This window comes from Botrytis byssoidea (assembly GCF_014898295.1).
Source record: "Botrytis byssoidea strain MUCL 94 chromosome Unknown BBYS_001, whole genome shotgun sequence".
Classification (NCBI taxonomy): domain Eukaryota; kingdom Fungi; phylum Ascomycota; class Leotiomycetes; order Helotiales; family Sclerotiniaceae; genus Botrytis; species Botrytis byssoidea.
In genome coordinates, this window is record NW_024065842.1 from 2096562 (window position 1) to 2124519 (window position 27958).

The following is a 27958-nucleotide window of genomic DNA, read 5'->3' on the forward strand; positions in this document are numbered from 1 at the left end:
AACGAAACAATTGGATTGTTGAAGGGCTTCGCCAGTGGTCAATTCCGGTCTGTTGGCACTCTGGTGGATGCAAACGCATCATTCATTGTGGCAACAAGTTTAATTTCTAGCATGGAAGAAGTTTGCTTTTCAAACTTGTACTAACCAACAGTCAATCCCCTATCACTCAACCCGTTTATGGATATCTAACCACAACTACCTAGGTAGGCACAAACACTACAGATTGATTCGCTTCTGAGTTTTGCAGAAGGGCAATCAGCCTCCAGCGCCAATGGGGTTCGCTAATGGCTTTCTACAACGAGTTTCCGTGTCGATGTCCAGCTCATGATTGATGCTCGAAAGCTCTGGAAACCTGCGTCCAACACCAAGAAGTTTTCCCTGTGAGAATACGAGGCGGTGAGAAATCCCCTCCTGACTGGCTGAGAAGGAAGATTGAACATTAAGCCCTCAACGGTCTCTGCCCCTCCAACCGCATCAGATGAGCCGTTCCTCATCTGTCTCATCAATACAGTGCACGCGAATGCTAAATCGGATGACCTCACATCATCCACTGTTCTCAATCTGATTGAGTAAATTGATGCTCCTTCTGCCAGAGGATATTTGTATGCGCGGCACAGGTTCCTCAACTATGATTTGGTACGCAGACGATTCTTTTAAAGTATACGGTGCAAGATATATGAAGAAGTTGAAGGCGGCAAGTGAGAGATACGATCCAACTGGGCTCTTCAGACCGTGGTGCCTGGTGTATTCAAGATTTCTCGTATGGCACATCAATGGACCGTGAAGATTATGAATTACCCCTAACTCTGCTGGAGTCTGTTAGATCCTCTGCCAAATATTGAGATGTAGAAAATGGTAGCTGGAATCGCAAAGTATGATCTTGTCTTTTAGCTCATATGCATCTATTCAGCCAAGTTTCAGAAACTCCTTGCAAGGCTCAAAGACGTTTCTTACTCCAACGTTGCATCTAAGTCGAATTTCCTTACTGTGTTGAGATTTTAAACTTATCACAATGAATCAATTTGATATTCGACAATCGATAATGCAGGGTTAGGTTCCAAGATTTCTAGAAAACTTTATTGGTAGGCTAAGCCCTACACTATATTTCCACACGAAAGATATTATACCAGGACTAGAATTTAGTCTGTCTTCCAGGTATTTACAGCATTATCACATAAATTCATGATGTAGAGAAGTAAATCTCAAATGGATTGTCGAGTATTACCGACTTTTGCTTGAATGACTAGGTAGCCTTTCATGAAACTCCATGCTGGGTCTCCCCAACTATAGTTCCCCAACTTTGAGCCGGGAGATAATTCGACATGACCAATGTGGATTGAACGATGGACAACAATGGTGAAATAGAGAATACCGACTTCATGCATACATTTGTAGATACCCTCTTCGTGGGAGAAAAAACAGGCCGGAATTGACCACTGGCAAAGCTCTTTGATAATTCAATTGTCCCATTCCAATTCAGACAATTAAAGATTTAAATACTTTTAGAATTGAAAATTATTCAAGAATTTAGTTAAAAACTAATATTTTTGAGATTTTGCTATTTGTTGATTTATTATAAAATTTATTAAGGTAATCAATTTTGGCCTCTTTTTCTCCCAAGTAGAGATACCTACCTATATAGTAGATGACCTAAAATCTACACAGTGCAGAATACAGCAGCTGTATCTTTATTTGGATCGAGTGCTTATTCATTACTGTGGATTGAATTTACACGTTACCATTTTGAAGTGAATCGAAGCGGTGAGATACTGATAGGTTAGCAGGAACACTCATTATCATTTTCTATTGCATGATTCGTCAAATAGAAAAGAAATGTTGATGTTGTTGGATTCACCCGATTGCATGAAACGGGAATAGACTCAATCTTAATTTTGAATAATACAATGCTTGTTGTATATAAGTATCAGGAAAGGAGGAAAGAAAATCAAGACCTCCTGCTCCGTACTGCACGCTCACTCTCTCCAGATCAGATCTGCTCTTTTCTGGAGTCCCATCATACCCTTTGCCTGTCCCACATTCACGAAAATAGGGGTCACCGGGAATTTGGTGTACTTTATGACTAAAATATTTTAGCGTCGCCAAGACATATCCCTGTTGACGACTGAGCTCGCGACAAGCATCCTAAATCCCAAATACCGTGGCTCTCAACTCCTTACCATCTTCGAATGCATCTTGTACTTATTTTACAAAGAAAAAGAAGACAAGTCATCTGTGGTGGCATATCTTCAACACCTATTTCGCTACTTACTTGAACAACACCGTTACAATTAGGGTGGTTCATTCCATGCAGACCGATACTGGAAGAACCACGTCCCCATTATTATTATATTTGAAGCACCTCGAGGGCAGGCAGGTTCTCGACAATCAACACCGCCATCATGGCGCATAATTATGAGATTGGTACGAAGGCATGGCAGCCGGATACCACTGAAGGATGGGTTGCTTCGGAATTGGTCTCGAAAACATTGAATGGAGACAAGTACACACTTGTCTTTCAACTCGAAAATGGAGAGGTTTGTTATCCTGCGTCCGGAGAAGAACCTCATATACTTGTCTCTCACCTCTCCGCCCAAATTGTGCTAACCTTCATCTTTCACGACAGACCAAATCTATAGAAGCCACAGAAGAAGCGTTGACGCAAGCAAATAATGCCTCTCTACCCCCTCTCATGAATCCAACGATGCTCGAAGCTAGTGATGATCTAACGAATCTTTCCCATCTTAACGAGCCTGCTGGTAGGTTATCAAATACACTTTTCTCGGTTCCTCAAACTGACTATGCGGGACAGTTTTACAGGCTATTCGATTGAGATACTTGCAGAAAGAAATATACACATACAGTGGTATTGTGCTGATAGCAACGAATCCCTTTGCACGAGTTGATTCTTTATACGTTCCTGGCATGGTACAAGTTTATGCGGGAAGGCAAAGAGCTACTCAAGCTCCGCATTTATTTGCTATTGCAGAAGAAGCATTTGCGTATGTACTTGTCATTCAAACCCCGGTGACTTGCTAACAGTTTGTAGGGACATGTTACGGAGTCAAAAGAATCAGACAATAGTGGTATCAGGAGAATCTGGAGCCGGAAAGACTGTCAGTGCCAAATATATTATGCGATATTTTGCTACCAGAGAATCCCCGGATCAGCCAGGGACAAGGACGAAACGGGGTACAGAGCAAATGAGTGAAACCGAAGAACGAATTTTGGCCACGAATCCTATTATGGAAGCTTTCGGTAACGCCAAAACTACACGTAATGACAATTCTTCTCGATTTGGAAAATATATTGAGATTATGTTCGACGACAAGACGAACATCATTGGAGCAAAAATCCGGACCTACTTGTTAGAGCGTTCGAGATTAGTGTTTCAACCACTCAAAGAGCGAAATTACCACGTTTTTTATCAGTTAGTAGCAGGAGCATCGGAAAGCGAGGTAAGGGAACTCGACCTGAAGCCCGTAGAGCAGTTTGATTACCTTAACCAAGGAAGTTCGCCAACTATCGACGGCGTTGATGATAAAGCAGAATTCGAAGCGCTCAAGGGATCTTTGGCAACAATTGGAGTGGATGCCGGTCAGCAAGCGGATATCTTCAAATTGCTTGCAGCATTGCTGCATTTAGGAGACGTAAAGATCACAGCTTCGAGAACGGACTCTGTCTTGGCTCCCAACGAGCCGGCATTGTTAAAGGCAACAGCGTTACTTGGCGTGGATCCTGTCGAGTTCGCAAAGTGGACTGTGAAGAAACAGTTGATCACAAGAGGCGAGAAGATTACTTCAAACTTGACTCAACAACAAGCCATTGTTGTGCGAGACTCGGTTGCGAAGTTCATCTACTCAAGTATGTTCGATTGGCTCGTAGACAGTATCAACCATGCCCTTGCCACCGATGAAGTCCTAGCCCGTGTGAAGACTTTCATTGGTGTGTTGGATATTTATGGTTTCGAGCATTTTGCCAAGAACTCTTTCGAACAATTTTGTATCAATTACGCAAATGAGAAGCTCCAACAAGAGTTTAACGCTCACGTGTTCAAGCTCGAACAAGAGGAATATCTCAGGGAGGAGATTGACTGGACGTTTATCGACTTTTCGGACAATCAACCTTGTATTGATCTGATTGAGGGAAAGCTTGGTGTATTGTCACTCCTTGACGAAGAATCCAGGCTGCCTATGGGATCAGACGAACAATTTGTCACAAAGCTGCATCATAATTTCGCTGCCGACAAGAACAAATTCTACAAAAAGCCTCGCTTCGGGAAATCGTCATTCACAGTTTGCCATTATGCTATCGATGTCACTTATGAGTCGGACGGCTTTATTGACAAGAATCGTGACACTGTTCCTGATGAGCATATGGCAGTGTTGAGAGCCTCCTCGAACAAATTCTTGGGCACAGTTTTGGATGCTGCCTCTGCTGTGAGGGAAAAGGATACCGCCTCGGCAACAACCTCGGCTGCAACAAAACCTACACCTGGTAGACGCATTGGTGTTGCTGTCAATCGCAAACCTACTCTAGGTGGAATTTTCAAGTCATCTCTTATCGAGCTTATGAGCACTATCAACGGTACTGATGTTCACTACATTCGCTGTATCAAGCCCAACGAGGCTAAGGAGTCATGGGTATTCGAAGGTCCTATGGTTTTGAGTCAATTGCGAGCTTGCGGTGTGCTTGAGACGGTCCGCATCAGTTGTGCGGGATATCCTACTCGTTGGACGTATGAGGAGTTTGCTTTACGATACTACATGTTGACACCATCATCAGCGTGGACATCAGAAATCCGTGACATGGCCAACAAAATTCTTACTAAAGCACTCGGTGCTAGCAGTGGAGGTGGATTGGACAAGTATCAACTTGGTCTGACAAAGATCTTTTTCCGCGCAGGAATGTTGGCCTTTTTGGAGAACTTGCGAACAACCCGACTTAACGATTGTGCAATCATGATACAGAAGAATCTAAAAGCAAAATACTATCGACGCAGGTATCTTGATGCTAGGGGTGCGATCCTTACTTTCCAATCGGCGGTTAGAGGTCACCTGGCTCGTAAGAACGCCCAGGAGAATCGTAAGGTTAAGGCTGCCACAACCATCCAAAGAGTTTGGCGTGGTCAGAAACAGCGCAAGAAGTTCCTGGCGATTCGCAACAATGTTATACTCGCTCAAGCTGCTGCCAAGGGATTCTTGCGCAGAAAGGAAATCATGGAGACCAGGGTTGGAAATGCTGCTATGATCATCCAAAGATCCTGGCGATCGAGGCAGTCACTCAAGAAGTGGAAAGATTACAGGAAAAAGATTGTCATTGTCCAAAGTCTTTGGAGAGGTAAAACAGCACGTCGTGGGTACAAGAAGATCCGTGAAGAAGCAAGAGATCTCAAGCAAATTTCCTACAAATTGGAAAACAAGGTCGTCGAACTTACTCAGTCTGTTGGCACGATGAAGAGAGAGAACAAGACTTTAGTGACTCAAGTGGAGAACTACGAAAATCAGATCAAGTCATGGAAGAACAGACACAATGCGTTGGAAGCTCGGGTAAAGGAATTGCAAACTGAAGCCAACCAAGCTGGAATAACTGCCGCACGTCTCGCTGTTATGGAAGAAGAAATGACGAAACTTCAAACAAACTTCGATGAGTCAGCTGTCAATATCAAGCGTCTGCAAGAAGAAGAGAAAGAGCTCAGAGAGTCTCTCAGAATATCAAACTTGGAGCTCGAGAAGGCAAAGGAGGAGGGCACCTTACACGAATCCGAGAAGATCACTCTCAGACAACAACTTGTTGACTTACAAGATCAACTTGACCTAGCAAAGCGTGCAGGCCCAATTCTACCACCGAACGGTGAGATTATGAATGGCGCTGCTGCTGCGCAACAAAATGGCCTCATCAACTTGGTTTCTTCGAAGAAACCGAAACGCAGAAGTGCAGGAGCCGAGCCACGCGAGATAGATCGCTTCAGTGCAGCATACAACCCAAGGCCAGTATCTATGGCTGTCACAAGCAACAATCTCCATCAACAAACACTCTCTGGTTCCACATTCCAACCAAGTGTTGACACCATTGAGTTCGAGCTCGAGAACCTTTTGGCTGATGAGGAGGGCTTGAATGAAGAAGTTACAATTGGTTTGATCAAGAACCTCAAGATCCCAGCGGCTTCATCTACTCCACCACCAACAGACAAGGAAGTCCTTTTCCCATCTTACTTGATAAACCTCGTCACATCAGAGATGTGGAACAATGGGTTCGTTAAGGAATCTGAAAGATTTCTCGCTAATGTTATGCAATCTATTCAACATGAAGTCATGCAACATGACGGTGATGAGGCTGTCAACCCTGGTGCTTTTTGGTTGTCTAATGTTCACGAGATGCTTTCTTTTGTCTTCTTGGCTGAAGACTGGTATGAAGCTCAGAAGTCGGACAATTTCGAGTATGACCGTCTCCTTGATATCGTCAAGCATGATCTCGAGAGCTTAGAGTTCAATATTTATCACACTTGGATGAAGGTACTGAAGAAGAAGTTGCAGAAGATGATTATTCCGGCTATTATCGAATCGCAATCACTTCCAGGTTTCGTCACCAATGAAAGCAACAGATTCTTGGGCAAATTGCTCCAGACGAATTCAGCACCTGCCTTCAGCATGGACAACTTGCTTAGCTTGCTCAACAATGTTTTCAAAGCTATGAAAGCATACTATTTAGAGGACTCGATCATAACCCAAACAGTTACTGAATTGCTCAGGTTGGTTGGTGTCACCGCATTCAATGATCTTTTGATGAGAAGAAACTTTTTGTCGTGGAAGCGGGGACTCCAAATCAACTACAATATTACAAGAATCGAGGAATGGTGTAAGAGTCATGACATGCCAGAGGGAACTTTGCAGCTAGAGCACTTGATGGTGAGTAACATTGTGTATTTCTAGTAAGACCACGTGCTAACATGTTTACAGCAAGCAACCAAGCTCCTCCAGTTGAAAAAGGCCACTCTTAACGATATCGAGATTATTCAGGATATCTGCTGGATGCTCTCACCTAATCAAATCCAGAAGTTACTTAACCAATATCTCGTCGCTGATTACGAACAGCCCATCAACGGAGAAATCATGAAAGCTGTCGCTTCTCGCGTAACAGAAAAGAGCGACGTATTGCTCTTGGCTGCCGTTGATATGGATGATAGTGGGCCATATGAGATCGCCGAACCTCGTGTTATTACAGCCCTAGAAACATATACACCTTCATGTAATTATCCCCCCCCACATTTGTAAAAAAATCATCACTAACAAGGACTCAGGGCTTCAAACTCCAAGGTTAAAGCGTCTAGCAGAGATAGTTTCTCAGCAAGCCATGCAACAGCAGGAAAAAATGGAATATACTCAGGATGATATTGCCGAGCAATCAGACAACGAGGAGGCGAACAGTGCTTGATTGCGGGAACAATTACAGTCCCGTTATCCAATGCAAAACTTCTTACCTTCTTCTGTACCATTTTCACACCCTCGAACTTAAGACCTTTTCTGCCATGGCTTGGAGAGCCTTTTGTATATGGCATTTGGGATCCTCCCAGCATTTGCACAACCTTGGGGTAGCATGAAATCTTGATTGTTAGCGTATATTTTTATATCTTTGGAGGCGAGAAGGGGGGACCAAAAGATTTTTTTTCTTTTGTAGATTTGATAGCACGAGATTTTTCCGAAGTGCAATCGTGTACAATCTCCCAATTAGGCGTTGGAAGTTACTTTAATACTCTTTTGCTTTCTCACTTGCGATTTTTCAGACACATCTTTCGGTTCTCTTTTTTCGGCTTCGTCTTTTAGGGATATGATATGGGAACAAGATAAGACAAACTGAGATGATTGATATTAGACGATGATATGAAAAGACAAGATGAGATGAAGATCACTAGAAGAAAACTTTTTTCACGAAAAAGAATAGGAATGAGTGGGTTATTACTTCATTCATGTGGTTTTTGGGGCGAATTTTTTAATAGAAATGTGAAATGAGATGATTGATATGATCAAATTTGAACGAGAAAACAGACAGCCAGATGCGATCTAGAATGTATTTTGTGGATTGTGTGCTTGTGTGCTTGATTTACTTTGTCGATAAATGCTTCGGTTTCATCGGTGGCCTCGTAGTTTATTTGGGCTTAGCGGTAGTAGTGTGTACTCCTATAGTCACTCGTAGCTTGGAATCTTCTTCTTCCTCTTGTCACTTTATCTTCGCATCGCCGTCACCGTTATATCATATCATATTGTATCTTCTCCCTTTCCCTTGATTATCGCGTTACCATCTTGCTACCCTGTCTACAACCTATAGGGTGTATATTCTCGAGTTTCGAGTCTTTCTTCTTTTCCACTCTGCCTCTTTTCTGACCCTCCATTCATTCGATATCCAGGAGGAAATCATTATTTGGCTTTGGCCAAACTGTATTACTTGACGATTGATTCAAAACATTGATGTTAACTGTAGCAGGAGCTTCCGCTAGTTTTATCGGATGATTCTTGTTTCTGCTTGTAAAGGAGGGGGGACGTGAGTCGTCTTTCGTCATTGGGGTGAAGATGATGTCTTGAACGCTGACTGAACGAGCATGTTTGGGTGAAAGCTGATAATTGATAGTTACTATCTCAGTAGCGGGTTTATTACATTCAATGTTATTGATCACAATTCAATAGGTAGTCATCCATCGCTGTATTCAAATTGAAATTCTCGTCGCTATTCTCCGCGATACCCTTCCCTTACATCTCTAATCACAAGCTAAAAACCTACAACTCACCCTCAATCAAACCTCTCTCCTCTTAATCCTCACCCTCGTTTCTTTATCCGGCAAACACACCGCACTGGTTTTTACCATCTTGGGAATCGTCCATTTACCCTTCTTCTCCCCTTTCTTCGCAACGGGTCCGATGTCCCAATACATAAGGATCCCTGCTACGAAAGCCAAACATTCTCGCTCGGCATATACGCGTCCTTTGCACATGCTGGGTCCGCCACCATAGGGACGGATGGTTTGGGGGTCGACGGATGTTTTGCCTGTTTCATCGGTGACGAGGAAACGCTCCGAGTTGAATTCGGCGGGGGAGGGGAAGTATGAGGGGTCGCGCATGTGGAGGTCGTGGGGGAGGGTAACGTATTCATTTTTGTGGAGCGTGTAGGTAGTTTTGTCAGTGTCCTTGCCAGATGATGCATCGGTGAGGGTGATATCATTTTCCAGTTTTCGAAGAGATACGGGCTGGGAAGATAAACGTGAGGCTTCTAGATAGGTGGATTTGAAAAGGGGGCATTTTTTGGATAGCTCTTCGTGAGAGAGGTGGATGCGTGGTGCTTCTGAAATAGAGCCGATTTTCTCGCCAGGGGTTACAGTTGCATAGGGGGAGATCTCGGCGCGGATTTTATCGGCGAGCCCGGGAGTGGAGAGGATGTAAAGGAGGTGCCAGTAGACGATGAGGGTAGAGTTCACTATGAGAGCCCAGATAACCTAATGATAATGTTAGATAGTGACTTAAGAGGCGGAAGAAATGTGAGCTTACAGATATATCTCCACGCTCATTCGGGTTTAAGCCATGTTCTACCATAATGTCAGTTGTTATAAGGATGAAGTTTTCTGTGATCTTACTTCTAAACAATTCATGTCTCTTCAGGATGAAGTCGCTAACGTCGTCTAAATCACCCCATGAGGAGTCCATTTGCTTCCCATCGACTGAAGCATCAAGAGCCTCTTGAAATTTGGTCATACTTTGTTGAATTTGGGAGCGAGAATAATGAGCTCTAGCAACAGCAGGCCAAGGAGTGAACCATGGAAGGCCCATGATGAAATACATCATACCACGATCCATTTCATAAATATCGTGCAGGACATGTGGATTATTATCCAAAAATTCACGTCCGAAAAGAGATGGTACAGAAGCATGCCCAAGTATATCTCGTACCAAGGCCATAAGATCAATCTCCATTTCGTTGTTTGAAATGTACTCCGCATTTGCCCATTTCTCCCACGGATGTTGATCTATCTCACTGTCCATGAATGAAACCATCTGTGGAATTAGTTCTTCAAGATTGCGTATGGTTTTGTCCAGCATGCTACTTAGATATGGTTCTTTCATGAGATAAGTGAAAACAGATGTGTATTCCTTGTGACAATATTTAGCTTGGTGTGGTATTGAAAATGAAGCAGTCTTACCTCCCAGTTGTCCATATATACTTTCTTTGCCTTTTTGGGTAGTCCAAAAAACTAAGATATTTATTAGCAACACAAGCTATGCCAACTCATGGTTTTCAATTTTGTGACTGTGAAGTACCTACCTTCGTTGATAGATCTAACGCAACAGTCTTGAATGCAACATCTGATTCCCTCTTCTGTAGTACTCTAATACAACATTAGTGATCTTGGATATGAATATGCCCACGCTCATATACTTACGCCTTTACCAAGTTTGGATTTGAGACTATATTGATCAGTTTTTGAATGGCTACTCGGAAAATGCAAGCGACTTACTGATATTATGGGTAGAGCCTCCGAGATTAAGCGCAAATATACCTGGCTCAGTTCATCAGTACCTATGTAACGTTTAAAGATTGCATTGCAATGCCCTCAATTATAAATTATGAGAGTCCAAAGGCCTCCAAATATGAAAACTTCCCGCCTCGGGAAACGTGTTGGGCTGAACTCACCATGAGCACTTTGGTCTCTATACACTTGTCAGCATCTATTCTATACTGCCATAATTCAGGATTATAACTACCTTAATTCGCTAGCCAACTTCTCTCCATTCGCCAAACTATCCTTTCATCAGTCTCGAAATTCCACTACCCCTATATGGCACGTGAGACGTACAATGCAACCACATGTCCCAGCCCTGGCACCCAATAAGCCGGCATCCAAACCGATTTTCCATCCTTCCCCTTTTGCTTTTCCGACGGCCTCTCGCTCAGTAGTCTAGTTGCTACAACCAGAAGTGCCGGTGCTAAAGCGATACTAAGAACAACAGGCAACGGCACCGAGCGAATAATTGTGAGGGCATTTGTAATCAAACCTCCGGATTTTGAGGTGTTAATGGCATCGGTGGAATTCGTGAGGGGCTGATAGAAATCGTCCATGATGGAAGATAAACTATTGTTGAAAGATGAGGTCAATTGAGTAATATAATCATTACCTTCCCCATTAGCTAGGATTTTTCGGTGTGGTTGTTGGAGTCTATGTATGCCGCCACCAGTTTTTGTGGATGTGGTGCGGTGCTGGGATTGCACGATCCATATTCGCCAATGCAGCTGCACTACCTTTTGACCGGACGAGTCGAAGCTTCGTATATATCACAATACAATTCAAGGGAAGGAATTTAAAGGTACAACATTTTATAAAGCTTAAGATTTTACATCACTTCTTGAACTTGCACTCTCACACGCTCATTCGTCAACAATTACCTTTCCTGCATAAGGAAAATCTTTACATCTCCATTCATCATGGCTCCTCCCAAAACCCTCAATTTCATCACCGGCAACAAAAACAAACTTGTCGAGGTGAAAGCTATTTTGGGCGATACTATTGACCTTCAAAGTCAATCTCTCGACCTCGTTGAGATTCAAGGAACTATTGAGGAAATCTCTAGCGATAAATGCCGAAGAGCTGCAGAAATTGTGTGTTTTCGTGTTCGCCGGCCTTGCCAGTATTGCTAATATCGAATGTAGATTCAAGGTCCAGTGCTAGTTGAGGATACATGTTTATGTTTCAATGCATTAAAGGAATTGCCTGGTCCATATATGTAGGATTTCCCAATCAAGAATTACATTGAGAGTGTTTCGGTCACTAATGAAAGGCAGTAAATGGTTTATGGATAAACTAGGTCATGATGGACTGAATAATATGCTTGCTGGATTTTCAGATAAATCTGCACAAGCAGTGTGTACATTTGCCTATTCTGAAGGCCCGGGCCATGAACCTATTATCTTTCAAGGAAGAACAGACGTGAGTTCCCCCATATTCCTGCGTGCCGTCGTATGGCTCTAACAATTCTCAGGGCAAGATCGTACCTGCAAGAGGTCCAGCTGCATTTGGTATGTTCTACTGCACCACTAAAAAGACCTCTTTTTACTAACATTCCTTGACTCATAGGTTGGGATCCTATTTTCGAGTATGAAGGTCAAACGTAAGAACTCTTTCCTATTCCACTTTGTGTATTTATTCCATCATATCACATAGATATTGACCCCGCCCCCTTTAGATACGCCGAGATGGAGAAAGTTAAGAAGAACAAAATCTCTCATCGTTTCCGAGCACTCGAGAAATTGAAGACATGGCTGCAAGAAGAAGCATAGAGTCCAATAAACGGAGGAAAGGGAATGAAGTGACAGATAGATAGTGCTCTCTGAAGCTCAATAGCACCTCATGGACTGAGCAACAATAATCGATGCCTAAAAAAATATCACTGCTCATCCTCCGCGTGATCCTTCTTCCATTGCTTGACCCATGCCTCAACTCTCTCCACATTACTCTCCACCTCATCACTTGTATCACTCCGTAGCTCCACCACAATCTCCTCATCATAACTCTCTCTCGCTTCATCAAGTAGAACCTCCATAATTTCCGCATCTAGATTTTCTTGTAGCTTGGCTTCTGGATAATTTCTATATTTGAATTAAAGTTAGCTTTCTCGATCATCGCTCCCTATCGTTATTACATTCTAGATGCAGTCTCCATCCGCATAAACTTGGAGAAAACATACCTCGCCTTCAGCCGATCATACAACAGCGTCGAATCCACCCTCAATACAACCACCAAATCAATCCAGCTTTTCGGGAATAATTCGCAAGCGTGCCAATCGATGATATATCCGCCTTGCTTGACGTCTTCTTCTATTTCATCTAATAACTATAGATTCTCAATCAATTAGCCAAAACCCCCCATAAAGTCTCAACAATCCATTGAGATGAATCTCCTGTCAAGCTCGCAAAAGAAATCAGACCAACCTTATCCTCATCCACAATCCAAGTCTTCAATTCATCATCCCAGCCCTCATGACACCCTTTCTCCTTAACCACATCATTGACACTCAAATGTTTCAATCCGGTGCTCTCAGCCAATTGTTCGCAATGAGTAGTTTTTCCTACACCAGGCGTACCTGTTATTATAATATTTGGCTGTGTGCGCATAGTGACGAGCTTGTGAAATTGCGAACTTGGATGTGTTCGAGCTCGAGAGCTTGAGATTCAAGGATTACTTGACTTTCGCTGGCAGGTGTCTCAAAAGATATTCGAATAAACGGAGTGATGTGAACTTAGTTCTCGGAAGATTCAGCTTGGAAGTACTTATGACAGAGTCTCGTATTTTGGATTGTGCAACATGCGACTTGATGATGTTTGCGCTGGAGACTTGGGGAAAGCTTGTGATACCTCCGCGATACTGTTTTTCTCTTGGCATCAACTTTTTCGAAAAAATTCTTATCGCAGGAAGCGGGGGCTTATCAGCACGTGCTATTAGCGGGGAGAGATCGGATGGGTACATAAGCTTAAAATAGATAAGGGGTAGGTGGGATTTATGCGGGAGTACTAGGAAGTAGCTTCGAGTGCGCTTTAATGAAGTCTAATGAGATTGCAATTACAAGTGGATTGTGTACTGCATTTGCCATTGCTACTGTCAACATCTAAACATTGTGTAAATAATTAGATCATTATTTGTGGTTAATTTTCTTATTGTAGTATTCTGCATGTAGTTTGCCATCGGGAAAACATGCGAAGCAAGCTGATCTGCTCAAACTGTTACTTACTCGATGCAGGTATGATTTTCGTTGGTATCCAGGTCCACCAGGTTCACTATTCATAGACTATAACATCTCGCATTGCTGTTTCTTATTCTTATTCTTATTCCTCCGCTGTAGGCTTATACATGATTGTTGTGACATACTACATTGCGAATTAGTATATAACATAAATTGGTAAAGACGCTCCCGTACCTTTCGCTTATATCTCGTAGTGGCAGAAACAGCAAGAACATTGTTCTTGATGCTGCTCGTAGCTAGATGATTGAGAACAGTGTGGTTAGGCATAATGAGAACACTATTGTCATCCTTCATCGGTGCATTTGCATTCAAGATAGGTTTTCCCAAAAATCCTGGGAGAGTAGGTGGAGGAGGCAATTTGTCTATAGCAGCAATTGCGTACCGGTATTCCTTGGAGTCTTCGGGTTTATCCATATCTATGAGGTATTGTGGGATTTCTGATGTAAATCGACTCTGGGAGATTGCGCGCTTCATCTTGGAGACTGGCTTCGGCTTCGACCTCTCCTCTGCAGGCACTGGCTCGGGCTGGGTGATTTCAGACTTGGTTTCCGAGCCTCCAATTGGTTCGCTAGGTATATTTACAGAACTCTCATCATGAGGCAGGTCATCGGCGCTGACTTCGATATAATTGACTAGATTGTTGCCGAAATCGACAGTGGTTGGAAGAAGTGCTGAGCACTTCATAATGCCATCTTGAATAAATCGAACGTGGTGAGTTCCAGGTCGTACATGAATTATCGCTTTCAAAAGTCCCGGCTCCCCTTCTCTGGGAAATATTAGTGTACTGTTAAAATCTTGGAGTTCAAGGGATTCATTGGAAAGACTAGAACTCACACTGCACTCAATCTTTGCTTCTTATTCCACTGAAATATGGTTCCAGTTACATAAACTTTCTCTCCGCCTTCTCTCCACTCGAACAACGTTGGTACCGTTGCCTTGGTCCGATCGATTTGAATTTCCTCGGCGTCCTCTTCATCTATCGTCGTACTACTCAACGTCGAATTCCGTCTTGCAAGCGGTGGTTCGTTGTCCAGAGCATCTATGTCTAAAGCTGGGGCGATCGAATCAGCCGGTGTGACTAGAGGCGACCCTGGGGTGTGCACTTCCTCTTCAATTGGCAGTGGAAGCCTCGGAGGTCGCGAAAGATGATACGACATATCTTGAATGGGGGGACCAGAAGGGTCAACAGATGTGGCCTGAGGGCTTGATAGGGAATGTGAATGGGATCTGGACGTTGCAGCGTCGTAATTGGAGGATGGCATGGGAACATCAACTGGCTTGGTTGGCTGATCTCTCACGGCGATCTTTTCTGTCTCTGGTTCATGTCTATGTGATTGCAGGCCTACTTGTGGTTCTCTGTCATGCGCCGAAGGTGTATTAACTCCCGAATTCGGCAAAGAATTATTGAATTGTGCAGCAGGGTGTGATTGGGAATTGCGCGGGCGGTGTGTGACATTCGATCCGTGAGCCTGTGCAAGAGAAGGCTCTGCTCTCGCAGCAGTCCTATGCGCGTGTATCAAATTCCTTGGATCTCTGCGAGCTGAGGATGTTCTTGATGAGTCATTACTATGGCTCGAAGGTGCGGGAGAATGCGAATGAGGTGTAGAAGCAGTAGGCCTCGTGTTGGTAGAGGGTGTATTTCCCATTATGACAGTGGTCGTGTGATTCTAACCAACGCACTCAAAAAAATGATTCCTTTCCGGGGGGGTGAGAGCCCTTTAAAGGAAAAGAAAGGCAGCGGGTCGAGGGGAACGGCCTGTGGAGCAAAGCTATCTCATGAGTTGTAAATAAGTATTTTTGATTATGATTTGAAATGAATATATTGTTCCACGAATCTGAATGGCCTGTACTTGTTAAAGGGTATCTTAGAAATAATCGAAATTTGAGCTTGAGGTTTTAAATACAATAAAAAAATTGGGATGGTTCTTTCGAGGAAAAGATTCTGGAGCGAACCTTGGAAGTTGATTCCTTCCTTAAGGTTTGTTCCTTCAACCCCACAATCAGCTTTATTGAAGTCCAACCCACAAAAATTGCGACGATGCTTTGAATCCTTGTTACAGTAGCTGACTTGGTCTGTGCCTTCATTAAAGCTTCTTTCGTTCTTCTCTTGTTCTATTCCTCCATTCTTTCCTTTATCACACATCGGTACAGAGGTAGTGGTGGTATTACCCAAATTGTTGTAGTCCTGTTTAATCAAACATCATTATCACCACTCAGTTACAGCAAAAACATACCCGTGAAAGGCTTATTAAACCATGAGAATTTTCAAGAATATTTCAAGTTCTACTTATTAAGCATTAGATCACAGCTGTAGACCAGATCTGATCTGTCAGCCTTGCATCTCCCTGTCATTTCAGACAACTCAGTCATTATTCATAATGGAACTCTCATATACAACATGGCCGTCGATTATAGGAAGCACTTTCTATTATATTTCCTTGCCAATTATTGTTATTTCCAGTTGGCTATTGGCTATTCTTAGGATTGCTCTGGCCCCACTGCTACATTTAGGAAACTCTATGGTTTCTGCTATGTTTCTTCCTCTGAAAGTAATAGCGAAATTCGAGGCAAGCTTGATGCAATAACAAATTGATGGATTATGGCTAACAGTTATCAGATCATCATCATATTCTTGGGGTCTGCAATCGTCATCGGCTTGATCACAGGTTCGTTGTTACGAGTTTCCTCCAGCATACTCGCATCACTGTTCAAGTTGACATCAGGCCCTGAAGACACAGATCTTTCTGTGGCATCGATACGCGCCGCACGGGAACATAAGAAGAGAAACTCGAAACCGGATCCATCGAAATGGAAGGTCGACCCTTCTGTAGAGAAGAGATATTCCGGATGGCTGGAAAAGGATAGAGGCAGAAAGAAGGACGAGCACGGGCTATCGGCGCAGATCATAATTGAGGAAGATGATGACTCCGATGATGGATTTTAATCAGTCAAAGTAGGAGCAGCGATACGCAAGTCTGTGAGCCCCCTCTTGAGATGACAGGATTAAGTTCTTAATATATTATTCAATCTCTCCATTTGACGAAGACTTGATCCGTTCTGAACCTCTGAGTACAAGTGCTCTCTTCCAATGGAGTCCTGAAGCCAGTTTCGTACGCCAAAAGTCCAGCCTGTGCTATCATTATACCATTATCAATGCAGAAACGTTCGTCGGTTGCGAAAACGCTTCCTCCCCTATCTCTTGCCATCAACCCCATCATTTCTTGTAGCCTCTCATTACAACCTACGCCTCCCACGATGAGGACTTGGTTGCTCCCTACATGAGCCATAGCTCGTTCTGTGATCTCCACCAGCATCGCAAACACAGTTTCCTGTAGACTGAAACACAAATCTGACGTGGTAATAACTTCTCCAGTGACTGGATCTTTTTGCTCTGGGTTCGCCTTGAGTTCCGCCGCGAGTATATCAATGCTTGCCAAGATTCCAGAGAACGAACAGTCCATTCCTTTCACCGCATATGGCAGATCCAGTAATACCTTTCCCTTCTTTGCTAGTTGTTCGATATTGTATCCTGGTGCAGGGTCGTTGCTAATTTCCAGGGTCCTTGCGAAACGATCCAAACAGTTACCAACTGCAATATCTAACGCTTCTCCAAAAATTCGATATCTTTGCTCTGCATATGCAATAACTTGTGTATTTCCTCCGCTAACATATAGAACAACCGGATTTTGTGCCCCAGTAATCTCTCGGCCCATTTCTATGTGCCCGACGCAATGATTTACCCCTACCAACTCCTTACCCCACAACAGAGAGAGCATTCGCGCTGCGATAGCAACGCTCTGGAGAGGTGCTCCCATGCCAGGGCCTTTCGTATAACATATACAGTCGATGTCAGATACTTTCACTCCGGCTTGCGCCATAGCTTGCTTCACAAGTTTTACGACCCATGATCGATGATGCTTCGCAGTATCTTTTGGTAGGAAACCTTCTCCTGGAGGCGAAACAAAGGTGTGTCGAATATTGGAAAGAATTTCGGCTGGTTTGCCTTTGGAAGGATGTGATATAATACCAACACCCAATTTGTTAGCACTACCTTCAAGCCCTATAGCAATCATCTTGGCTGTTGGGTTTTATAAATTTCAACAATAAAATGTAAATCAAGGAGGGGTCGACGATGAAATGGATAAGACCGATGCCCACGGCCGCTAAATTAGACAAGGCTGAAAATCACAAATAGAACTAATCGATAAGGATTATACTGAAAATAAGTAACGTAAGCGCAATATATAGAATTGCTAGGTAACCTGATGCTTTCAAATATCTGAGTAGCACAACCAATATCTAGACCGGTTTAATCAGTATATGTGCACAATTGATAAAATTAATGCAGCATATGATACTAGCACTTTTCATTCAACTCAATCAATAACTACAAGAGTGCGAAATTTTTCCTGCTGACCTTGCAATGCCCCACATTCTGTCCCTATCAGGACTAGGGCCCCTTGATTTGCTCGGTTTATTTTAGCGACTTGTCGCTTTGGTGCGAGTTTAGAAATTACAGTACTCACTATTACTTGCGCCAATTCTGTTACTACATTACACACAACCACGTACATTATCTTTTCAGCAGCATAAGTCAGTGTACGGAAATTATGGACGTCGACGATTTTGAAGCTAGAACAGCAACTTTCTCAGCATGGCTCCAAGAAATGGGTATCCGGACTAATCCAAAGATGGCCTTGGTGGACCTCCGTCAGGAAGGTCGAGGGCGAGGTGTCGGTATGATCCATTCTTTCTTAACATTTCTATTACTATTGCGGTATGGCTTCGATCAAAGAGCCGCTGTCTGCTTTCTGTTGATTTTTATGAAGTGATCCGAAGAGGATCTCTCGCTGACATGTAACAGTGGCCATAGAAGACATTGATGACGACGAGATCATCTTCAGCATCCCTCGCAGTGCCGTGCTAAATGCTCAGAATGCGAAGCCCCTTGCGATTTCGAAACGGCTTTCAGAGAAGATTCCAAGCTGGCTGGTAAGTAGTGATGGGCGTCTCAATGAGATTCGAATACAATGATTGACTGGATTTCAGGCGCTCACCTCAATACTCATGGCGGAAGGACAAGTAGACGATTCTAAGTGGGCTCCATACCTCGCGATACTACCAGAACAACTGAACAGCTTGGTGTTCTGGTCAGATAGCGAGCTCGCAGAATTGCAAGCGAGTGCAGTAGTGAAGAAAATCGGAAAACAGGGTGCTGAAGATATGTTCAAAACTTACATAACTCCGCAAGGCTTACAGCATTCTAGCACGGAGATGTGTCACAAAGTAGCCTCTGTTATCATGGCATATGCATTCGACATACCAGATCCCTCCGATGGTCCAACCTCCGGGGGCAAAGGAGAAGAAGCGGCAGATGACCTGGTTTCCGATGATGGGGAAGATGAAAAAACCATATTATCTATGATTCCGCTGGCCGACATGCTCAATGCAGATGCAGACAGGAACAATGCCCGCTTGATCTGCGATAATGAGGAACTAGAGATGCGAGCAATCAAACCTATTGCGAAAGGGGAAGAAATATTCAACGAGTTCGTCTTTTCCTCATTCTCAATTTTAGCTGCGTTTATGATTTACTGACAGAGACTTTTAGTTATGGCCAGCTTCCCAGGTCTGATCTCTTAAGAAGATACGGTTATGTCACAGACGGATACTCCACATACGATGTCGCTGAGATCTCAGCGGAACTCATTGTTTCCTTGTTCCGGAATGGCAAGGTTCATCCGTCGTTGCCAAAGCTCACCCAAGACAAGTTGAAAGTTCGTCTTGATTTGGCCGAACGAGAAGGGATCTATGATGAGTCGTTTGATCTCGTTCACTTTAGTCCAGATGAGCCAAGTATACCAGATGAGCTTTTGGCATTTCTGTATCTCTTACTTGTTGACGAAAGTCATCTTAAAGCAATCTTAGACTCAGAGAGCAGTCTACCAAGCCGTTCCAAACTTACCACGGAGCTCGCAGGCCAGGTCCTAGCAATTTTGTTACAAGCGAGAGAAAATGAGTACTCGACTACTCTTGAAGAGGACGAAGATCTTCTCAAGAATGTGAATCTCCCAATTCGAACCGCGATGGCGATTCAAGTACGCTCTGGAGAGAAGAAAGTGTTACGAGCAGCAATTCAAGAAGCAGGTACATTTTCGGGTGGTAACCATCGTATGAGGCTTGCGCCTTCAAAGGAGGGAACGATGAAAAATGCAAAGAGAAAAGGAGAAGACATGGAACAGCCAAAGAAAAAGGGACGTTCGAGGTAGAATGTCAATTTCAATTGATGCCGAGAACACTTTGGTTGGTAGGTCACGAAGCTTTTCATTTTGCTCTGGGAGTGCTTTTGGAGGAGATTATTATTTGGGCGTCATATTTGACTCCTCTATAATCATTTCAGAATGATCTTTTGCTCGATCGTGAGCGCTAAAATACACATAGGTCGCCTAGATACCCTCATTGGGTACTTTCGGACAAAACTTCTAATGACAACAAATCAACGCTCAGCCCTTTCCCTGGGTAACGCCCCTACCCCCCATTGCCCGTTGAACCCTGCAGAAGTTGATTTTACAAAGAAGCCTCACAATGGAGCCGCTTCTGGTAAAGTGACAACCCAGTTGTCGTGAAAAAGAAAATTCCTAATTACTATGATGGATTGGAGGCCCGATTGCTCGGTTGTTACCAGGACTACCTCCAGTACCAGTCCTGTTCGATTGCGATTGATGTTGGAACATGCTTCGCCGATGTGCATCCGGATACAAATGACCAGAAAGAGGTATTGTGGATCTAAAACGTAGAGGGTTGGTATCATACGGGTCTACCTCGTATACAGGCTGTCCGTCATCTTCATCCTCATCCTCGTCATATTTCCAACGATCAGATTTCCTCTCCATGCTTTTGTTGACAGCTGTAGACATTCCTCTCCGGTCTATCCACAACCGACCACCTCGGCCAATTCGTCTCCGATATGCTGGCTGCGAACGACGATCATCTTCTTCTGGAGGTGTACTATACCGCACGGTCACCGCGTCTGGTTTTTCTTGGCTCACTGGAGATGCTTGATCAAATGAGTCGGAAGTCACAGATGATGGTGGCGTCAGTAAATACTGACTGTATTGAGCTGTTGCTGGGCGAAAGCTCGTATTCGAGCTTTGTCCTTCAACTGGTAGGAGTGGTTCCCTTGTGCAGTCGATGAAGTTCTCATTCCACTTGATGTGCTGTGCGGATTTCTCCTCGAGCTCTCTTTGCAGCATGTTCTCCTTTTGGGCCAGCACATGACTTAACTGTACCATATCCATTTCAATTCCGCGACCATCAGGGCGAGGTGGAATACGAAGTGGAGCTGGCTGGCGTTGCACATTTTGGAAGTCCATGGCCTTCCTCTTCTGTGGCTTCGAATTGTCAGTAGGATGTTCGAACTCTCTTCCAGTGGTCGAGATTATGCATACCTTCTGATTGATGAGAAGCTCGTCATCAGGATCACTCTTGATACCCAGCTTGATCTTGAGGCTCTTGATTTCACTACGAGATTCGAACACGGAACGTTCGCATTGCAAGAGTTTTTTCTTATAAGTTTCGCGTTCAGTCGCCATTTTAATCAGGTCCCTTGCTTCTTCCATTTCCTTTCTCAGTCTCCTAACTTTATCTGTGATTTGCATATCTCTTGCTCTGGTTTTCCTGGTAGCTCTTACTTCACGGCGCCGGAAGCAAACATATGGATCGCCTTCATCTTGATCTTGGTGAGTTTCAAACTTCAGACTAGGCTGAATGCCATGATTATCACAGGCCTGCCGTCGAGACTTCCAATACTCATATAATTCCTTCAGATGACCAAAGATCTTTTCCTCTCCTCGTTCCTTGATGACTTCTTTCATGGTCTCAAAACTCACCAATGTCTTGTCTATTGAGGCCCACGGGGTTTTATTTTCAGCAGTTTCTTCGAAAATTTCCATGAGCTTTTCAAAATTATCTTCCGAGAGCTGTTGGTTCGAAAGGGTTTTCCTTTTGTTATAATCTTTTAGAAAAATTTCATCTTCGGTAGTCATGTTATATTGGCAACCAGTACATTCTTCCACGGTTTGTGAAAAGCGGATATAGGTAGCAGGTTTGTCAAATTTCCTTGAGTATAATGATTCATAGTCAATGTCGGTACCTTCTTCTGCAGGAGGGGCGGGAATCTCTTGTGGTGCATCCTTATCACCCGAAGTGTGGCCCGCCAGAGCAGCTTGAAGATGGTATTCCTATTCGGGATACAAGAGTAAGTATATGTTATATATCACGTGATTATATGGTAAGATCGAGCACGTGATAACTAACATTTTCTTCAGCTTTTTCGACACCAGTCTCGACTTTATATTGACCTTGTAATGAATCATATTCGGCAGATTCTATTTGGTCTTCTCGTAGAATTTGTTGATGGGTGGATCTGTTGAGCTTCTTTTGGCGCACCACCCTGCCAGCCGGTTGTGTCCTCATGTTGATGATGGAATGACTCCGATATGTAAAATTAACGCGACAACGCAATTTGAACGCGTAAAAAATTCATAAAATAAAAAACTGTTCATGACTGAATGTTTAATCCATTTTTTGAATTGAAATTCGATGTCAGTTGGAATATTTTGATGATAGAAAACTGTACCTTTGCCACGTTCCGACGTTCGTGATACAAGCAAATTTTTCCTGGTTCAATGTGTCAATAACTCTAATTTGGGTAATGTTGGCCTGATTTGGTTACTGTATAAGGCAACAACAAAGAACATTTGCAAACTATACTAGATTAAGGATCCTTGTCATATCAAACTTCTGACGATAGGAGATTTGACCCTATTGTGTTATATTGATAACCTCGATACATATCCCATATAACTTACAATACAATCTCCAAAATTCATTGAGGATTGGGGGGAAATATAATACGATCCCTCAGGAAATAGAAAGTTAATACGTTAAATCGATAATCAATCTGATTCGGAAGGAAAACAATACCTTACTTTGGACATCATCGAATCTCGCATCTTACTTTCAGCCTCTCTCCCCGCCCTTCTAAGGAAATTTATCACCTATCTAGTCCCCAGTCTCGCGATCAACCCCAATCACCTCCTTTACTTCAACAACCTTACCTACTACTTGGGTTTGCGACTATCTCTTTTACTGCGACCACGTCCTTTACTCCATTCACCCTATTCTTCAAGCCTTTCTCTTGCGACCGACCGCCTTTACTTCAACAGCTTACCTCCACCTCCTTTACTCGATTGGCCTTGCTACGAAAAAAAACACCTACCTACCTACCGCATACATAATCACATACCAGACAAACACAATCCGTCAATATGGGAAATACAAGTAGTGCAGTGTTGGAGAATATTGTACAAGGGTCAAACTGTGCGAATAATACATTCTTCTAAATTACTGTCTGGTTGGTTATTGGGAGGACTTGCGCGCTAATTCTGGGTGCGAAACAGTTGATCGAGATGAGGTTGATAGATTAAGAAAACGTTTTATGAAGTTGGATAAGGTGCGCACTATTCTGTTTCCTCGGTCGGTGTACTCAGTGTGTTGGAAGTACTGGGAGTTTTCCGTTGAACGTGTGGGAAGTATATGGAACTCAGGAGGGCTAATGGAGTCTATGTCTATAGGATAATTCCGGTACTATTGAACGTGAGGAGTTCCTCAGTCTTCCGCAAATCTCGTCGAATCCTCTAGCTACCAGGTTGGTCTATCTTATTTCTCTTCATCTGCCGTCCACACGCAATGTTTAAAATGATGTACATATACTGATTAATCTCCCTTTTCCAGAATGATTGCCATATTCGATGAAGATGGAGGTGGAGACGTTGATTTCCAAGAATTCGTCAGTGGACTCAGCGCATTCAGCAGCAAAGGAAACAAGGAACAAAAGCTTCGTTTTGCATTCAAGGTTTATGACATCGATCGTGATGGATACATAAGCAATGGAGAACTATTCATCGTTTTGAAGATGATGGTAGGAAGTAATTTGAAGGATCAACAGTTGCAACAGATTGTTGATAAAACAATTATGGAGGCAGATTTGGATAGGGATGGAAAGATTAGTTTCGAGGAATTCACAAAGATGGTGGAGAATACAGATGTTTCTATGAGCATGACTTTAGGTGAGTTTGGATTTTGAATCCGTTTTGGAGAAAATGGGTTGGTACTTGAGGGTGAAATTCACTAATGTGTGTGGTAGATCAATTTTGATTCGAAAGCATTGGGAAGGGAAGAAGATCAGTAATATAGCGAGGAATGCATGTTTTCACACACTACAACCCAAATCAAAGTACAGTATGACATGCTCAGATGCAGGACATGATATGAGCAATGGTTGAAACTCTTGCAGCAGAACTAGGGATCTAGATGCATTGATATGATGTGGTTGGTGGATCCTCGAGACACACATGTGTACTCAACTCATTACATGGAAACGATGATTTGTTTACAAGATATTCCACCACGTTTCTTCATGTGCTCCAAGTGAAAGTGCTATTGTTGTCCAATATCTTTGCGGACTAGTCGTCCATATTTACACATCAATAACCTTAACTTGATATCTGTATAAAACACCGATTTTGAAGTTTCTATCTCATCCTCTACTTTGATAAAGTGCCATCTTAATGACTAGATTTTCATAAGTCAACCAATTCGGTTGACTCTTTATTGGTCTTGGAATTGAGCGTTCAAAGTGTTCTTCTCGATCCAATCAAAATCTACCTCATGGTTCAACTAAGCTTGGGGACAGCATGTATATACACGTGTAAGCTTACCACAAAAGTAAGGTCCTAGAGCTTTATATATGGATTATTGTTGTGTTTAATAAAGTTTACTCCATGTCTAGATAGTCCTCTCTCTCGAGTCAGGCCACTTTATCAAATCATTCAAATGGTCCGCTGATATCTGCAGCCCCCTTACCGGCCCGCGGTCGGTCCGACTTATGAGATGTGCAACAAATTTTGTTCACTACTTGATCTTGATCACGAGAATGGAGTTTGTGGGCACACCTCGGGGTTTCGGTTTGGCTTGAAATTGCTTGGGGTTGTTATATCCGAGGTTCGGGTTTCTGACTTCTGAAATTTGGAACGTTGATTAGCAAATCGGGGGTTGGATGGAATATTAAGAACGCGTTTGTTGCAAAGCATACATGATCAAGTATCTGCATATGCACTTTGATTTTCAATAGAAGGATTCACACGTGGGGGGATGTGCTTGAAGCTAAGAGCATGAATAGGTAAGTGATGGCAGATCATGTGGGTTTACTGGATGTTTGATATCTCGGGCTTCTTTGACAAGAATTTTCCGCCAATGACGCAGTCAAAGAAGTGAACATGGCGGGATACTCTACGCAAGGTGGGCTACCTATTCTTCGACTCTTCAACTTGCGAAATTATTATTATTCGGAAGGGGTAAGATTTTGTTCGGCTAGTATGTAAGGCTTGTAGTTCAACAACAGCATACACTGCAGAGGCTCTCAAATACAGGAACATAAGAAGGATCTTCTGTCACATACGACCATAGACTGAGGAGAATTGGGCATCCCGTCCGCTCTGCCATACACAAGCCTCAGATCGGTAGATTAGTAGTTGGGTGGGTGACCACCAGCGAATCCCTACTGTTGTATGTTTTTTTTTATAAATTCGAACAAGGGGATTTATAAGGTTGGTGGGTGACGAGACGTAGGTTCTGCGAACAGGGATGAGTAGTCCATAACGAAAGATGAGGGGATAGTGCACCCTTTTTGGCTTTTGAGCTGTTTTGTTAGCGCTACAACCACCCTTCTGAGGTCCCGTGTAAATACGTAGTAAGTTTAGAATTCAGATGGGAACCTCAGCGCTGCGAACAAAAGGGATTCTCAGGAATTGGTGCAGTCTCCACCAACCTCTCCACCCACCCACCAGCACATTAACTAAAATGCAATCTGGTGCACGAACACAAATGAAGTACCCCACTTCACCTTGTTGTCTTTTTCCTTTTCGTTCTCAAACCTTCACAGTGGCACTCTGGAGATGAATCTCCCCCACGATCCTCAGCGTGATAAAAAGAAAGAGGGCTTGGAACAACCTAATTGACAAAAGAATGGTCACAATCAATGATTGGAATTGCCCGTTCTAGGAATCGAACCTAGGATCTCATCATGTCACGTGATTTTGTCACGAATACTAGTGATGCGCTTTACCGCTAAGCCAAACGGGCGTTGTTCGTTAATGCTCGTGATGGTTTGTGAATATATATCTAGATTCAAAAAATCTGGACGATTGAAGAGTTAGCGAATGTCTCGTTAGTGGGTGGAGTAGCTTTGAATCTGGGTGTAGATAGGAGAGAGTGAGATGTGTGTGGAATTCTTGGATGGAAAATTGTGTTTAACGTACTCAATAGTTCGAACCGCAATTCACAAACGAAGACTACCAAATCCCTAAATCATTTGAAACATTCAAATCACTTCAGAAGTTGAATTTGATCAAAACATTGAATTGTTCTAAGATATCTAATTCCTTTTAAATATCCAAACTCTTTACATTGTTGAGTCGCAGTTCAGACTATTGATTACATTGATATTATCATTAGTATTCAGGGAATAGGGAAGAGGAAATGCGTAGTGAGGAATTCGACTATCAGACGTCCGTGAAGATAGGGGAAAGGCATGGACTTAAACTTTAGGAGGGAAAGGGCCAGGTGGTAAACAGTTTTGGTTAATTCAATGTTGAGGGGAAGGTGAAAGTAGAGAGGGAATCTAGTCATTCTACATTAACAGGTGCTTGTTAGTTTCTTTTTACTCTTGTAATATAAACATACATATGCCTTTATACAGTTCATCTCCCTTAATATTACACATCTTCCCCAGCTTTCGTTGGGACTCGGGAGACTCACAGCTTGAAATATTGACATGATACGTCACCTCGAGAAACCGTATATCGATACAGTCATTGTATCTGGCAATAATCGATATCGAATCCTCGTTCGGCTTGTGGTGTGGAACAAAAGTATGCTTGCTGTTGTAGACAGGGTATTCAATAGTTTGGATTACAGTTCAACAGTATAAGGATTTGAATAGTTGAAGCAATTAAAAATTTGAGAATGATTTGACGTTGTAATTACACGCGATATTCGAAAGGATCTAAATATTCTAGTGATTTGAAGGTTTAAAAATCCTTATTGTCAAACTACGATTCAGACTATTGAACAAACACCATAATTCAACTTCAACTTATAGGGATTGGGATTATAACCTGAAATGTAATCTGGAGTTTGGCTTTGAGTTTCTTGGGATTCGCTGGGGATTTTGGTCCTTGTGGGTGTATTGGAGTAGGGGATTCCTGACTGATGGGATTTAGGGATGGGTTTAGGGTTGAGTACGATGATGATGTATACCATGCCTGCTGCGAGAGGATATGAACATGGGTATGGATGAAGGAGGTTGAAGGTGAATAGGTCTAGGGATTGAAATTTAGGAGTATCGAGAAGGTATAAAATGGAGTGGTTATTGTGAGATTAATCGCTTCTGAATACTGAGTGAAATCACTAGTGAACTGCTACTCGATAGGTAATCATATCTCAACACCAGAAAAGCCATAGAATGTGTCTATAGTATTATCAATAGAGGAAGAACTAGGTTTTGATTACATGTTTTGATTACTCTGTTGCCCTGAGGGTACGGTATGAATACCGGATGTTCAGAGACGAGAGATATGGGGTGCATTAGTTCCGAATAGGGAGGTTGGAGGATGATAATTTCCATTTCGAATATGAAAGAAAGATTACAGTGATAGTACGCCCCTCATTCGGTAGATTCACATTCAATATTATTTATCGTAGATACAGATAATGAAAACAGGATATTCACTTGGGTATTTGGTGTGTTTGAGCATGAAAAGTATCAGGATCGAGGATGAGGTCTCGAGATCTGGGGAATAAGTTGAATGGGAAGAGAGATTTTTCTGCTAAGAATAGGAGATAGTTTGTGTGGGATGGGATGGTAGGTATGAAGTGTTTATATAGAATGAAAATAAATACTCGGGAGAAATTGCCTGGAGCTTTGAAGCATGGTGGTATATAAGATGGCAATATTTATATACATATATACATTAGATGTAGTATTCATCCGCATGGTTGCTTTCAAGGTGATGGCATATGCACATGCGCAAGTATATTTTGAAAATCTATCGTTAAGATTC

General features: G+C 42.9%; 10 protein-coding genes across 10 annotated transcripts; 5 read left to right on the forward strand and 5 right to left on the reverse strand.

Annotated features, from left to right (window-relative positions):
* Nucleotides 1-2399: 2399 nt before the first annotated feature.
* Nucleotides 2400-7431, forward strand: EAE97_000630 (uncharacterized protein; the record flags this gene model as incomplete). The annotated part of the gene is made up of 6 exons (XM_038871140.1): nucleotides 2400-2534; nucleotides 2624-2756; nucleotides 2810-2999; nucleotides 3047-6905; nucleotides 6957-7245; nucleotides 7298-7431. 6 exons carry the CDS (start codon nucleotides 2400-2402, stop codon nucleotides 7429-7431), a joined length of 4740 nt encoding a protein of 1579 aa, XP_038738501.1.
* Nucleotides 7432-8785: 1354 nt separating this feature from the next.
* Nucleotides 8786-11100, reverse strand: EAE97_000631 (uncharacterized protein; the record flags this gene model as incomplete). The annotated part of the gene is made up of 10 exons (XM_038871141.1): nucleotides 8786-9481; nucleotides 9534-9571; nucleotides 9620-10133; nucleotides 10184-10234; nucleotides 10306-10369; nucleotides 10424-10448; nucleotides 10499-10540; nucleotides 10675-10691; nucleotides 10746-10781; nucleotides 10838-11100. The coding sequence occupies 10 exons, from the start codon at nucleotides 11098-11100 to the stop codon at nucleotides 8786-8788; spliced, it is 1746 nt and encodes a 581-aa protein (XP_038738502.1).
* Nucleotides 11101-11463: 363 nt separating this feature from the next.
* Nucleotides 11464-12315, forward strand: EAE97_000632 (uncharacterized protein; the record flags this gene model as incomplete). The annotated part of the gene is made up of 6 exons (XM_038871142.1): nucleotides 11464-11637; nucleotides 11689-11762; nucleotides 11821-11965; nucleotides 12018-12054; nucleotides 12113-12146; nucleotides 12222-12315. 6 exons carry the CDS (start codon nucleotides 11464-11466, stop codon nucleotides 12313-12315), a joined length of 558 nt encoding a protein of 185 aa, XP_038738503.1.
* A 107-nt stretch (nucleotides 12316-12422) lies between these two features.
* On the reverse strand, nucleotides 12423-13149 carry EAE97_000633 (uncharacterized protein; the record flags this gene model as incomplete). Its single annotated transcript, XM_038871143.1, has 3 exons — nucleotides 12423-12624; nucleotides 12723-12868; nucleotides 12967-13149. 3 exons carry the CDS (start codon nucleotides 13147-13149, stop codon nucleotides 12423-12425), a joined length of 531 nt encoding a protein of 176 aa, XP_038738504.1.
* Nucleotides 13150-13622: 473 nt separating this feature from the next.
* EAE97_000634 (uncharacterized protein) lies at nucleotides 13623-15737 on the reverse strand. The gene is made up of 3 exons (XM_038871144.1): nucleotides 14610-15737; nucleotides 13950-14541; nucleotides 13623-13899 (listed from the first exon to the last, which is right to left on the reverse strand). Exons 1-3 carry the CDS (start codon nucleotides 15419-15421, stop codon nucleotides 13858-13860), a joined length of 1446 nt encoding a protein of 481 aa, XP_038738505.1. The 5' UTR covers nucleotides 15422-15737; the 3' UTR covers nucleotides 13623-13857.
* A 416-nt stretch (nucleotides 15738-16153) lies between these two features.
* On the forward strand, nucleotides 16154-16719 carry EAE97_000635 (uncharacterized protein; the record flags this gene model as incomplete). Its single annotated transcript, XM_038871145.1, has 2 exons — nucleotides 16154-16324; nucleotides 16393-16719. The coding sequence occupies 2 exons, from the start codon at nucleotides 16154-16156 to the stop codon at nucleotides 16717-16719; spliced, it is 498 nt and encodes a 165-aa protein (XP_038738506.1).
* Nucleotides 16720-16798: 79 nt separating this feature from the next.
* EAE97_000636 (uncharacterized protein) lies at nucleotides 16799-17848 on the reverse strand (the record flags this gene model as incomplete). Its single annotated transcript, XM_038871146.1, has 1 exon — nucleotides 16799-17848. The coding sequence occupies one exon, from the start codon at nucleotides 17846-17848 to the stop codon at nucleotides 16799-16801; it is 1050 nt and encodes a 349-aa protein (XP_038738507.1).
* Nucleotides 17849-18385: 537 nt separating this feature from the next.
* Nucleotides 18386-20082, forward strand: EAE97_000637 (uncharacterized protein; the record flags this gene model as incomplete). The annotated part of the gene is made up of 4 exons (XM_038871147.1): nucleotides 18386-18512; nucleotides 18640-18767; nucleotides 18825-19324; nucleotides 19387-20082. The coding sequence occupies 4 exons, from the start codon at nucleotides 18386-18388 to the stop codon at nucleotides 20042-20044; spliced, it is 1413 nt and encodes a 470-aa protein (XP_038738508.1). The 3' UTR covers nucleotides 20045-20082.
* Nucleotides 20083-20413: 331 nt separating this feature from the next.
* EAE97_000638 (uncharacterized protein) lies at nucleotides 20414-22250 on the reverse strand (the record flags this gene model as incomplete). Its single annotated transcript, XM_038871148.1, has 3 exons — nucleotides 20414-21166; nucleotides 21224-22015; nucleotides 22092-22250. The coding sequence occupies 3 exons, from the start codon at nucleotides 22248-22250 to the stop codon at nucleotides 20414-20416; spliced, it is 1704 nt and encodes a 567-aa protein (XP_038738509.1).
* Nucleotides 22251-22596: 346 nt separating this feature from the next.
* Nucleotides 22597-24711, forward strand: EAE97_000639 (uncharacterized protein). Its single transcript, XM_038871149.1, has 5 exons — nucleotides 22597-23156; nucleotides 23237-23289; nucleotides 23411-23484; nucleotides 23571-23905; nucleotides 23983-24711. Exons 1-5 carry the CDS (start codon nucleotides 23105-23107, stop codon nucleotides 23991-23993), a joined length of 525 nt encoding a protein of 174 aa, XP_038738510.1. The 5' UTR covers nucleotides 22597-23104; the 3' UTR covers nucleotides 23994-24711.
* The last annotated feature ends 3247 nt before the right edge of the window (nucleotides 24712-27958 follow it).